Below are 13,972 nucleotides of genomic sequence, written 5' to 3'. Positions count from 1 at the left end.
AAGGAAGAGTAGGAAACACGTATTCTTTTCAAAAACTACAAAACAATAGGGGATTTGAACAAAGAGGGCTGCTCCGGCAACTGCAGAAAGGCCAAAAAAGCAAAAAGGTACCCTTTAACTATGTCCAGGGTAAGGTCTTGCCTGACTAAGAACAAAACTAACAATAACATGTCAGAGAGCTAGGCCTTGCGGGGGCCAAACAGCTGAGAACCGCACCAAGCCACAAATTTCTTCCAACGAAAGGCGCATACAGTTTTAGTTAAGGGGCACCTGGATGCCAAGAAGACATCTACCACCTCCAGCGGAAAATCAAGTGTGTTTAGCAGTCACCTTTCAATCTCCATGCATGAAGGTGGAGATTGCGATGGTCCGGTTGCAGAACCCTGCTCTGTTGCTTATACAGTAAATCTTACCGGATGGGCAGCCTGATTGGAGGACAGATGCTCAAGCTCAAGAGCTCTGGATGCTATACTCTCTGTGCCCTATCTGGAGCCACTAGCATGACTCGGGCCGGTTGTTCCTGATTTTTTTGAGAACTCAGGGCATGACTGGAATTGGCAGAAAGGCATACAGGAGTCCCGAGTTCCACTCTAGGTGGAATGTGTCTCAGAGTGAGAGACGCCATGGAAACTCCAACACGCAGAAGTACTGACATTGTGCATTCTCTGCAGTGGCCAACAGATCGAGCCAAGCTTCTCCCATTTGCAGAAGTGACCTTGCACCACCTCTGGGGTTAAATGCCACTTGTGATCCGAGAACCGATATTGGTGGAGTTCATCCACCCTGACATTAAATGATCCTGCCAGGTGGTTCACCACCCGCAATATCCTGTGGAGGTCCAGCCACTGCCAGAGGCACAAAGTCTTCTGAAACAGAGTCCATGATCTCACCCTACCCTGTTTGATGGATTGACACATGGCAGTGGTGTTGTCCGTGAGCACCTGAACCATCCTCACCTTGATGGTCAGCTCTGAGTGGGCAAGAGTGAGAGAGGGGTCTGCTCCTGACCCAGTCTAGAAATCACCAGAACAGATCCTTTGCAGTTTTCTCTGAAATCTAAATGCTCCTCGGTGTTGGGCCCACTGAGACTTCAGATCCCATGCAGAGCTCGCATATGCCATGTGACATGCTCAACCAGCAAGATGCAGGAGGCAATCAGTCCAAGTAGCCTTAAAGTCGACCTCACTGAAATCGAAGACTGAGACTAACAAATCAGGATCATAGACAGGAATGTAGTGAACTCTCATTTCTGAGGGCAAGCCACAAAACTGAACCGTATCAACACTGACTCTAATGAGGGGAGCGTATGCAGAGCAGTCAGGTGTGACTTTGGCACATTTGATCCCCAGAGATAATAGGAGGTTTGCCATAGTCCGGAGGTGGTTGACGACTGTCTGGGCATGAGCCCATCATCAACAGTCAGTTGTGGAGGTAGAAGACTGGAACCCCTGATCTTCAAACATGTGCTGCACGACTGCCATCACTTGTATGCACAACCGAGGAGAACGAGTTAGACCAAAGGGGAGCACAGCAAATTGAAAACTCTCCTGTCCCCCATGAACCACAGGCAACGTCAATGGGCCGGCAGGACGGATATATGAAAGTAGGCGTCCTGCAAGACCAATTCTACCATACAGTCTTTAGGGCAAACAAGACCTACGCAAATGTGAGCATTTCTAATTTTTCCTGGAAAAATCGGGTGGTGCCGAAACCAGTTGTGAGATCGGCTTCAAAGTCAGCCAACTCTGGGAGCGTGATCTAGATCTGTGGCATTACCCCCGAACTTTCTCAGGTGACTTAGTGGCAAGAGGGGGCTGAGCCCCTATTAGATTTCTTGTGCGTCTTTTTAGACTTACCGGCTGATTTGAATTGCGACAAAGATCAGCCTTGTGTGCTCCTTCAGTGACTCTTGGAGCAGGACCAGGACTGAATCTTGGACTTAGACTTAGACTTATTTCAGTAAGGATTTTCAAAGCACAGTCACTGTCGCCCTTGAAGTAATGACTCGACTCCAAACACCAAAGGCAAACCTGACGGGGATCTGTAACAGGCGCTTACGACAGTCTGTAAAGGGCTTAAAGCCAGTTGTTTTAGCCAGAGACATCCCTTGTACACTGTCAAATTTTGAAGAAAATATTGTGGCAAAGAGTCTCTGAGAGATGAGAGGAAGCTCCACATCCACGTCAGGAGGCACGGGAAGAAAGGAACAGCGCATAGGAGTGGACTTATGCTGTCCCACTCTGCAAGTGACATTCGAAGCCCATATAAGTGCTGAAACGCACAGCCTCACTTTCTTGCGAACAGAGGTACTGTTGAAAAGTTTCTGGATACAGTCTGACACCTAGCGAATATTCAAAAGGTTAGGAACCTGCAGCTAGAAGCTTTATCAGAAAGGATTATTATATTTGGATAATCTGATCAACTAAGGTAATAGCATTACCCAAATTTCAATGCTAGCCCCTTCTGCTAGAAATCTGAATATAGTTTGTAGGGTGTTGGAATCTTTTTGTTTTGCAGAGTAAGAAAGCAAGTTTGGGTTAGAATCATCTTTGTAAGGATGTTAATTAGAATTGTATGCTATTGATTACTGAAGCAACATAAAAAGATAATGAACATTGTCAAACATTCACCCTCAGTCACAGATTTCAGATAAATCAATCGTTTTTTAGCCCACAATGCCACACTAGTTTGGACCCAACAGTATGCAATTCAGTCTTGACCCTGCTACCCATGGGAACAGTCCAGCCTGAATTGCCAAGCCAGGTCCTCCCTGGACCGGAAAACAAGCATCCTGGGACTGGGTTCGGGGTATCAGCCCTCATCAGCCAGGCTAGCTTGAATACAATGGAAGAGCGAGCACGGGACCCACGTCTGGGCATACCCTTCCCACTTAAGGGGGCTCTAGCCATACAAAAAATGATGGACGGAATGCTGAACACAGAAAGCAATGCCAATGATCCCAAATAGTTATCATTGGAGAGAGGGATGCATTCAAACCTTTTGACCTAGTAGTGCCTTGTGCTGGAAGAACTCACTCTAGCTCTTTCATATTATCTTTGAAAAGTGAAAGGCTGGACATTTGCTTGTCTTTTACATAAAGAGGCTTCTTTCTTTGGAGAAAGCAGCAAATAAAACAAACTATGCAGACATTCTTGAATAGAGGCAGTTCAGTTGGAGATATAGTGGAGCTAATTAAGTGGTTTCTGGTTTTTAAATGTATCAGCAGTCTGATGTAGAATGGTGCAAGCATACCAAAGAATAAAAAAAGTGGAAAATGTAATTCATGATATGTGTAACATGAATGTACCTGACATTACAGACTATTTTGTAGAGACTGCTGGGTTTGAGTCTGCACACGTGTTGCAGAAGATGTTAGTTAGTGAGTTGGAGGTCAATGGATCTTTTCAAAACTGTTCCAAGTCAAGATTTAGATGCTGCTATTACTGTCATGTGCAGAGAGATCTGTAGAACTATTGCTTGGGGTATAATGTGTATGTAGCTACCAGTGGATTTTGGTTCTGCTCTAGTGTTACAAATATTTAACAGCAAGAATTTCAACATATGGATTCAGTCACCAGTAAAATACTTCAATGTCAACCACTCTTGCAATTTTACACTTACAATATAGGCACGTTGTTTGTGTCAATTTTGTTTTAGCATAGCTGTTTTTCCAGTAGCCCAGTACTTGTTTGTATAAAGGGGAAGAATACTTATGGGATAGAACACTGAGAATAACCAAAAACTGATGAAAGGAACAACCATTGTTATTCATTCTTTAAACATATGAGAAAGCACTTCTTTAGGCACCAAGATAAGCGAAATAAACTAAGACATTGTCATTTCAACAGATTCTGGTTTGAAGTCTGTACGGTCTTGTGCCTTTGTCTATCCCGCGAGACGTCTTGCCATGTGAGTTTACTGGGATGTTTTAACTTATGTCACCCTTTGTGTACATAAACATTGTTTTTTGAATGTTGAATGTTCCATGAACCTTATGCTTGGATAGATTACTTGTAACTGGTTGCATTAGTCCTTACTTGCTATTTTAAGAAACTTAAATCCTAACAAAAACATTAATGAAGACAAAGTAGATGAGACCTCCTCTAGAATATAAAGACTGCGATGTGATACAAATATATATGCGCAATGCCAGATTTTGCTTCAACACAAAAATACAAAGCACACCACAAATTTCTGGCATTATGCCTTGGTTTCTTTTAAAAAATAAATATATATCAACAAAGAACTACAATGTTAAAACTCGTCAGTAACAGCACATTCTGGCATGTAAAAACATAAAATCAGGCTTTACACAAATAGACCAATATACTATGTACAAATGAGCAGTCTCATGCTGTCTTAGGATCTGTGTAGACCCATTTCCTTGGTTGGAGTGGGAATCTAATGGAGCTCAGACATCTCGGAACTCTTTGTCTCCTGGATTTTCTGTGGTAGTCATGATAATTCTGGTGCACTCAGCTCAATCTCCTTTTGTGATAAGGTCTTCAATGTAGGCGTCTAGTTCATCATCAGTGTTGATATCAATATCCTAGAGAAAAAAAAGGGAAAATATTTTTGGATCCGGCCTGGACTTGGGTAGGAGAAGAAGTAAGGAACACGTTACTTACCTTTGGTTAAGTTCTTACTAGTAGAAATTCTACATAGCTAATAGCCACAGATTCCTCACCTTTTGAATATTCCCCATACGTCAGATTGTATCCGGAAACCTTTTCAGCACTACCCCTGCACACTGGTAGGTGGTGCTGTGCAGCTCCGCACCAACGCTGTTCTGTCAAGGAAATGATGCGCAGAGCCTATAAAAAAGCGCTCTCTTGCGCTAAAGTCTGCTGCATTCGAGGCTGTCCACTCCCTTAGTCTCAGAGCCCCAATGGCAGTTGGTTGTGACCATTATTCAGATTCCTAGACTTGGATTCTGATTAATAGATAGAGTCCAATCATAGATTCGGGAGGATGGGACTGTTAGGTGGAATCTGTGACTAGAAAGATTCTCTACCAGAGAAAGGCTTACCAAAGGTAAGTAACTTTTTCTTCTCATAGAGACTTTTAGCCACAAATTCCTCACCTTTTTTAATAGATACCAGAGCAGTACCTATTCGGAGGTGGGGTAGTAAATCGACTCAAACCAGAAAGTACGGCAGGACCAAATGGCAAAATACGCCTCTTTGTGAATTGCAGTGTCCAGACAACAGTGTTTTGTGAACATATGGAGGGACGTCACCAGGCAAATGACCAGGACAGGGTCTCCACATGCCAATGGAGTGGTAGTACCTTTGGCCCTGGTATAATGAACATGAAGTACTTCTGGAGAATGCTTGTTGGCCAATGCATAGCAGATCTTAATGCAGAGTACGGTCCTGGAGGAGATGCTTCTCTTTTGTGTAGCTTGCTTTTTTTCACTCCAGAGAACCCCACAAAGAGCTGTTCGTCCACCCGGTTTACTTTGGTATGATAAAAAGCTTACCCGGTTTACTTTGGTATGATAAAAAGCTTAAAGCTGTCTTGGGGTCCAGCAGTGGAGTTTTTCGTCCTCCATAGAGGGGTGAGGTGGAGCACTGAATGCTGGCAAGGTGATGTTTTGACAGATGTGTAACTGTGACCACTGAGATTTCAGATCCTACTGCAGAGCCACCATATGCCGCCGGGTGTTCTTGACCAGCAGGATGCCAACAGTCCCAGCAGAGTCAACCTCACTGAAATCCAGGATTGAGGCTGAAAGATTGGGATCTTAGGCTGAATGTACTGGACTTTGTTTTCTGGGAAAAGGCACAAAACCGAACAGTTTGTAGAATAGCTCTGTAAAGTAGGGTATATGAGAAAGAGTCATGTGCATATAAGAGAAGAGAGGGACCCCTTGTGTCTGCCAAGGGAATAGGTACTATTGACAAGTAAGAACAAATAATCCCTTGGGTAAACAAAAACCAGTAACGAAAAGCTCTACTCACGTTAGAGTCATACATTTAAATAAAAGCAATAATACAGCCCATACAATAGACTCCAACAGCAAAACAATTGTCTATATTATGACGCCCAAGAGTTATCACAAACACTCATCACACATACTATATACCACCAATTCATGTAAATTTGTTAAAAAACATTCAAAGAAACCCAACACAGTACAATAAAACAACAGAACATAACAAAGAGAGAAGAGAAAATTAGACAATATACTTTGTCATTCCCAAAACATATCCAATGGAACAATCTTATAACTAGTCCTGGATACACTGTTTCTTTTGGTATCTACAGATCCAATTACTTCCACGGATTATGAATACTCAATACAATCCGTGTATAAATCAAAGTCCATTTTGAAAGTACAACTATTTGGTGGAGTGATTATATGTATCCACAAGTTTACAAAAAAAAAAAAAGATTTACAACAGTGTTTTACAGAGACTTGAAAAAATGTCTTGTCTTGAAAAAGATGGAATATCACTAAAATCCCTCGAAACGTGTCGACGCATCGCTTACATAATCCGTGGAAGTAATTGTTTCTCTAGATACCAAGAGAAACAGTGTATCCAGGCCTAGTTATAAAATTGTTCCATTGGATATGTTTTGGGAATGACAAAGTATATTGTCTAATTTCTCTTCTCTCTTTATGTTATGTAATGTTCTGTTTTATTGTACTATATGTGTTGGGTTTCTTTGAATGTTTTTTAACAATTTTATATGAATTGGTGGTATATAGTATGTGTGATGATTTTTATGAAATACTGTAATATGTAAAAGGCTTTTAAAATAAAAAGAAGTATTTGTGATAACTTTTGGGCGTCATAATATAAACGATAAAATGTTTTGTTGGAGTCTATTGTATGGGCTGTATTATTGCATTCATGTAAACGTGTGACTAACATGAGTAGAGCTTTTCGTTACTGGTTTTTGTTTACCCAAGGGATTATTTGTTCTTACTTGTAAAAGAGTCAAGTGTGACTTCGGCAGATTGATAGTGAACCCCAAAGATGACAAGAGGTTCGCCATAGTATGGAGATGTCTGACAACTGCCTGAGACAAGCCCACCTTAAGCAGTCCATTGTATTATGGGAAGACTAGGGCCCCTAACCTTCGAACATGCGCTGCTACCAACACCACACTTTAGTGAACATCTGAAAGGCACTGGTGAGACCACAGGGGTAGCACCACAAACTGGAAATGCTTCTGCCCCCAGCACAAACCACAGGTAGTGCCTAAGGGCCTGCAGGACGGGTACATGGAAATAGACTTGCTGCAGGTCCAATGCCACCATCCAGCCTACAGGGTAGAGCGCAGAAAAGACAAAGGCCAGTGTGAGGATTTTGAATATTTACTTGTAAAGGAAATTGAGAGGGCGCAGGTCTAAAATAGGACAACGACCCCCAGCTTTCTTGGGCACCATCAATTAGCGGCAATAACAAGCACGTCCTATGTCCGGCCCAGGCACCCTGTCGATAGCCCTGGAGGACAAAATGAAAAACTGCTGGGTACCTTGTCATGGTTGAATTGGTTGACAGTATGGGATGCCTCTGCCAAAGCCGTGAAAGGAGTGATAGGGCTCCTGTGGTTGGTGAGGTGGGGAAGATAAGCCCAGAGAGAGTGCCTCCCTAGTAGAGAATTACTCAATATTGCCAATGGGCTGCCCGATGGAATCGTCTCTAAGCCAGAACAAATTGAACACTTGCCTGCGTCAAGATACTGTCCTGTTTAGGCTGGGTGAGGACAGGTCCGAGATCTTCAGGGACACCTGGGACAACTTGAGCCACCGCACCCTAAAGGGTGTGGGAATAGCACCCCATGAGGCAGCTGGCAACTACTGATCTAAGAGCCAAGCAGGTGGATAACAAGGCTCTCTATCCAAATGTCTCCACCCGTTTTGACTGCCTATCACGCTAATTGTTGGAAACATGCTTGGGTTTGTCCTGTTTGTAGTCATCTGCAGCACCAAGCTTTTGGGGGAGGGGTGCCGAGATAAAAAACGCAGAGTCGCCTGGGCAGGGCAGTGGTGTTTTGCGATCTAGCGGTTGACTGGGGGCTATGCACTATGCCCCGAAAAAGGTAACGGTATATTGAAAGGCAAGAAGGGCTCAGTTGATGTTGCGTTACCTGGAGGACGGATGTCAGGACATTGGTCTGGACCTCCAAGGTGGGGAGCTTTGAGGTCAAGGACTTAGGCTACCATACACATCACCATGGCGTAAGATACACTCTTTTCAGTGGCATGACCATGGGTGAAAGGAGCCCAGACTGAGGGGAGGTATCAAGTCTACTACCTTCTTGTAGGTCATCATACCAATTCTGTTCGTGGTATAGCTGTCCAATATCATTATCCATGTTACAATCATTGTCAGAATCCATGTCAAACAAGGCATATGTTCTCCTTACCGAGGTTGAAAGGATGAAGTGAACCTCAGCGGCGGCTTCGGTTGAGCTCAAACCTTCACCAACCTAGAGCCAGAGAGTAAAAAAGGTACCTCGTCTTCTGGCATTAATGGAGTCAGCATTGGTCTCGAACTTCTGGAAGTGGAGGAGGTGGAAGAGATGCAGGCAGAGGAGTAGAAGAGTCTGGCACCTCTATAGGCGATGACAGAATATACTCTGGAGTACGCAGAGTCTGGGGATGATGGTAGATGTCTGTGCCTTGATTCTTTGGCCTGTTCTGCTGGTCTGTTTAGCCTCAACGTCGACATACTCCTCAATGCGGACTTCCTCCTATGTTTGGACATCGACCTTCTCCTATGTCTCGATGTCAACACACTCCTCGAAGTACAACTTCTCTTGTGCTGCCTCGATGTTCTAGGCTCCTTTGACCTTCTAAGTCTCGACGTCGGCCCCCGTCTCCTCTTCAACATCGACCCAGCTATTGACGGTGAACATGTAGGCATGTTACCTTCTCTCAATGTTGATGCTCTCGACCTCGAACTGCGTCATTTTTGGGCTGTGCTTCTCTTTTTAGATCTTCCATGCATGTTGTCCTCAGAAGAAGGTGAAAGACTCCTAGCAGAGGACTGCCCCTCTCCTCTGGATGTCCCACCTTCAGATTGCCCCTGCTGCCTGCATCGCTACTCTATGCCATGGAGGGGAATCTTCTCCCTTTCCCACAAGGTACGTCTGGACAACTTACTGCATTGTGGGCATCTTTCAGGAACATGACTTTCAGGAAGGCAGATGATGCAGACATCACGAGGGACTAACCTGGCCCTCTTTCTTCCACAGGCAGTACACTTGCCAAATAAAGATGGCATTTTATTTGACTAATGACAAAACATTGCTATCAGAAAAAGACGGGGACAAATTAAATTTGTCGAGTGTAACAGTTGTCAAAAATTTCCAAGTACGATTTCTGATGAAAAAAAGCCAACGTGGCCGAGCTCAGTGCTCCAAGATTCCGTCACCAGGAGCCGCAAAAGAGCTGAAGCAACTGCAACCTGCTGGGCATGATGAGATACTGCTGGCCTTTGGACCCTTACAAGCACAGAAGCGGATTTTGCACACACATAATGGCAGCCTATACGGCTACAATGTCCTCTTTTTCCTGCATCTTTTATCTTTTAAAAAGTGTTTGTGAAAGAGATTTAAGTATACTACTAAAGTATTTAGCCTTAAATAGATATGTAAGTGAGTATTAATAAACCTTTTTTAAATACAAGAAATTGGCCATTATAGCCTTCCTTTAAGGGCTGCACAATATTCTTGTCGAGTTTTTCTACAGGCCTTCCTGAAGAAAGTTGAATATATACACTTAAGAAGACATTATGAAAAAGTGCTCTGGAATCCCCACACCTGGGCAGGACAATTCAGTGCTTATGACTATCAATGGAGATCCCTTTAGAGAGAAATGTCATAAGACAATTGTTTTTGACAGACCTTACAGGGTTTAAAAACGGTTGTCTGGGGGCATGGAATGAAAGGACCGGATGTTGGCGCATGGGATTAGTGCCTATATAGGCTCTGCAGGGAATACTTAAAAGGTGATGCACAAGTTACTACTTGTGTAACGATATATCTGTAAGAGACATTAGTTAGTATTAGATTCCTTACCTTAGAATATCCCCAGGCGTCAGACTGGATCCGGAAACTTTTGCGTAGCGGTACCCTTGCGCGTCGGTAGGCGTCGTCTGCGGCTCCGCGGCCGTCGTCGGCGCCGTGATGACATCGTCGGAGTACTTAGACGCCGCCTCCGCGTGCTGACGTCAGTTCTTAGACACAGCTTTTCCGTGCCAGAAACGCAGAGCCATGTTAAAAACCAACACTGGTGCCATTGAAACTAGGGCCCTGAAAGGGGACAACCCTAACCCTAGATATTGGTTCGCAGAACGGGGAGGAAGGGTGAGTCGGTAAGGAATCTAATACTAACTAATGTCTCTTACAGATATATCGTCACACAAGTAGTAACTTGTGCATCTGAAAGAGACACGTTAGTATTAGATTCCTTACCTTAGAATAGATACCCCAGCAATACCAACCCCGGTGGTGGGTCTGTGAACCAATAATCACACCAGAAAGTCCTGGAGGATGGAACGGCCAAAGAAGCCATCCCTCCGGACTTGGCTGTCCAGGCAGTAGTGTCTTGCAAACGTGGGCAGCGATGCCCACGTAGCTGCCTGACAGATGTCTTGTAAGGGCACACCCCTGCCCAGGGCAGTGGTAGTCGCTGTTGCTCGGGTAGAATGAGCCCGCAATCCAGCGGGGGGCTCCTCTTAGCCAGAGAGTAGCATGCCTGGATACACAAGATGATCCACCGGGAGATGGTCCTCTTATGTACCGCTTTCCCCTTCTTAGCGCCCACGTAACCAACAAAGAGTTGGTCATCCACCCGGAACTGGCGTGTGCGATCCAAATAAAATGAGAGCGCACGTTTTGGGTCCAGACGGTGGAGCCGCTCTTCCTCTTTAGAGGGATGCAGTGGCGGAAAGAAGGTTGGCCAGGTGATAGACTGCCCGCTGTGGAAGGCCGTGACAACCTTGGGCAGGAAAGAAGGTTTGGTACGTAGCACCACTTTGTCCGGATGGACAGAAAGGAAAGGTGGAGTACAAGAAAGAGCCTGGAGCTCACTCACTCTCCTGGCAGAGGTGATGGCAACCAGGAAAGCAGTCTTCAAAGTCAGAAGGCGAAGAGGACAATTGTGAAGTGGCTCAAAGGGAGCGCACATCAGAAATGTAAGAACCAGGTTCAAGTCCCACTGAGGCATCACAAACGGAACAGGAGGAAACGTGTGTGTGTGATGCCCTTAAGAAATCTGTTAACAATAGGGGACTTGAACAAAGAAGGCTGATCAGGTAGCCTGAGAAAGGCTGAAAGGGCAGAAAGGTAGCCCTTGATAGTGCCCGGAGCAGAGCCCTGCTGGGCAAGAGAAAGAAGGAAGAGAAGAACCTCAGAAAGAGGGGCAGAGAGTGGATCCACAGCCTTTGCTGTGCACCATGCCACAAATCTGTTCCACCTGCAGGCGTATACCGACTTAGTGGAGGGACGCCTGGCTGCCAGAATGACGTTACAGACTTCAGGAGGCAAGTCAAATGGCCTCAACTGTCGCCTCTCAATCTCCAAGCATGGAGGTGGAGACTGGACAGGTTCGGGTGGAGGACCGTCCCCTGCTGCTGGGACAGAAGGTCCTCCTGAAGAGGCAGACGAACCGGGGGATCGACTGACAGACTGAGTAGCTCTGGATACCAGTACCTTCTCGCCCAGTCCGGAGCCACAAGGATGACTTGGGCCCGGTCGCGCCTGATCTTCTTCAGCACTCTGGGCAGTAGTGGTATAGGCGGAAAGGCGTACAACAGACCGCAACTCCACTCGCGACGAAAAGCGTCTCCGAGCGAGTGCCGCCTTGGAAATTCCAACGCGCAGAACAGAGGACATTGCGCGTTCTCTTCGGTGGCGAATAGATCTAACCAAGGCTCTCCCCATCGCTGAAAGAGGCCTTGCGCCTCGTCCGAGTTCAGACGCCATTCGTGATCCATCATGCACCGACGGCTGAGCTCGTCCGCCCTGGCGTTCAGAGAACTCGCCAGATGTTGAGCCACCAGGGTCACGGCCCTGGCGTTCCAGCCACTGCCAGAGGCGCAGAGCCTCCTGGCAAAGGGTCCACGACCCCACCCGCCCTGTTTGTTGCAGGACCACATGGCGGTGGTGTTGTCCGTGAACACCTGCACTACACTCCCCCGGACAGAGGGGAGGAATGCCTTCAGTGCTAGACAAATCGCCCGTAACTCCAACAGGTTGATGTGGAGCCGTGCCTCCGCCGGAGACCAGAGGCCTCTGATCTCCGCCTCTCCCATGTGGCCTCCCCAGCCCTGGAGGGACGCGTCCGTCACAACTACGTGCTCCGGTTGGGGAAGGGAGAGGGATCTGCTGCTGACCCAATCGCGGTCCGTGAGCCACCACTGCAGCTGTCTCGCAGTGCCCTCCGAGATCAGGACGTGGTCAGACAGATTGCCCTGATGCTGGGCCCACTGAAACTTCAGGTCCCACTGCAGAGCCCGCATCCGCCACCTGGCGTGATGCACCAGAAGGATGCAGGAGGCCATCAGCCCCAGAAGCCGCAGCGTCAACCTGACCGAGACCCGGGATAACGGCTGAAAGATGGGAATCAGAGCCTGAATATCCCGGACCCGCTGTTCGGGTGGATAAACCCGAAACTGCGCAGAGTCCAGAACCGCTCCGATGAAGAGGAGCTTCTGAGAGGGACACAGGTGTGACTTCGGCACATTGATGGAGAACCCCAGCTGGTGCAGGAGACCTGCCATAGTCTGGAGGTGGCTGACGACTGTCTGGGGCGAGCCCGCCTTCAACAACCAGTCGTCGAGGTAGGGGAAGACTGAAACCCCTAACCTGCACAGATGAGCTGCGACCACCGCCATCACCTTTGTGAACACCCGTGGGGCGCTGGTAAGGCCGAAGGGGAGCACGGTAAACTGAAAGTGCTCGTGGCCAACCGTGAACCGCAGGTAGCGCCGGTGGGCCGGCAGGACGGGGATGTGGAAATAAGCGTCCTGCAAGTCCAACGCTACCATCCAGTCTCCTGGGTCCAGGGCAGCTAGGACCTGAGCCAGTGTCAGCATTTTGAACTTCTCCTTCCGGAGGAAGCCGTTGACGTTCCGTAGATCCAAGATAGGGCGTAGGCCCCCTTTGCCCTTTTTGGGTACCAGAAAGTAGTGGGAGTAGCAACCACACCCTACTTCTGGCCCAGGAACGCGCTCGATGGCCCCCTTGGCCAAGAGGGCCGTAACTTCCTCCTGCAGATGTCACAAATGATCCCCCGATACACGGTGGTTCTGCGGTGGCATGGCTGGAGGAGTCGCCTCGAAGGGGAGGGAGTAGCCCCTTCGGACGATTTGCAGCACCCACCTGTCCGAAGTGACAGTGCGCCAGTGGAGGTGGTGATGGCGAATCCTGCCCCCCACTGGCGTCACATGGGCCTGAAAGCACGGACTAGGAGGGTTTTGAGGCGGATGCTGCGAGGAAGGGTGTAGACTGACCTCGCCGTTGACCCCTACCGCCCGGACGGCGGTTACCACGGCCGCCACCGCGTTGGGTATTGCCCTGCGGAGCGTGGCTAGCGGCACGTGTGGGCGCACCCCTTCCGTGGCCACGAAAGGAATGATAAGCAGCCGATTGCTGGCGCGGGGCCGAGAGGCCCAAGGACTTGGCCGTAGCCCTGGAGTCCTTAAAGCGCTCGAGCGCATGGTCTGCTTTGTCGCCAAAGAGGCGACGGCCATTGAACGGCATGTCCATGAGTGTGTTCTGGACATCTGCCGAAAAGTTGGCGGACCTCAGCCAGGCGTGTCGTCTGACCGCCACCGTTGTTGCCATCGCTCTGCCTAGCGCGTCGGTGGTATCCAGCCCACACCTAATGGAATACTTCGCTGCGTCCCGGCCCTCCACAAGGGCTTGGCCGAGTTTGGCCCGTACCTCCAACGGGCACTCTGGCAGCACATCCGCGACCGTATCCCACAGGGAGTGGGTGTAACGGCCC

General features: G+C 47.6%; 1 protein-coding gene across 6 annotated transcripts in view; it reads right to left on the bottom strand.

Moving 5' to 3' along the window:
- Window positions 1–4,191: 4,191 nt before the first annotated feature.
- MORC2 (MORC family CW-type zinc finger 2) overlaps window positions 4,192–13,972 on the bottom strand; it is a 597,165-nt gene continuing 587,384 nt past the window's right edge. For all 6 annotated transcript variants that reach the window (XM_078667274.1, XM_078667271.1, XM_078667273.1 and 3 more), the window contains exon 27: window positions 4,192–4,549. In XM_078667274.1, coding sequence (XP_078523400.1) covers window positions 4,481–4,549 — 69 coding nt within the window. In that variant the 3' untranslated portion in view covers window positions 4,192–4,480. The remainder of the gene's footprint in view (window positions 4,550–13,972) is intronic.

Source organism: Lissotriton helveticus, chromosome 11, assembly GCF_964261635.1.
Source record: "Lissotriton helveticus chromosome 11, aLisHel1.1, whole genome shotgun sequence".
Lineage (NCBI taxonomy): Eukaryota > Metazoa > Chordata > Amphibia > Caudata > Salamandridae > Lissotriton > Lissotriton helveticus.
The sequence above is the reverse complement of the archived record's forward strand: the minus strand, read 5'-3'. Positions and strand labels throughout refer to the sequence as shown.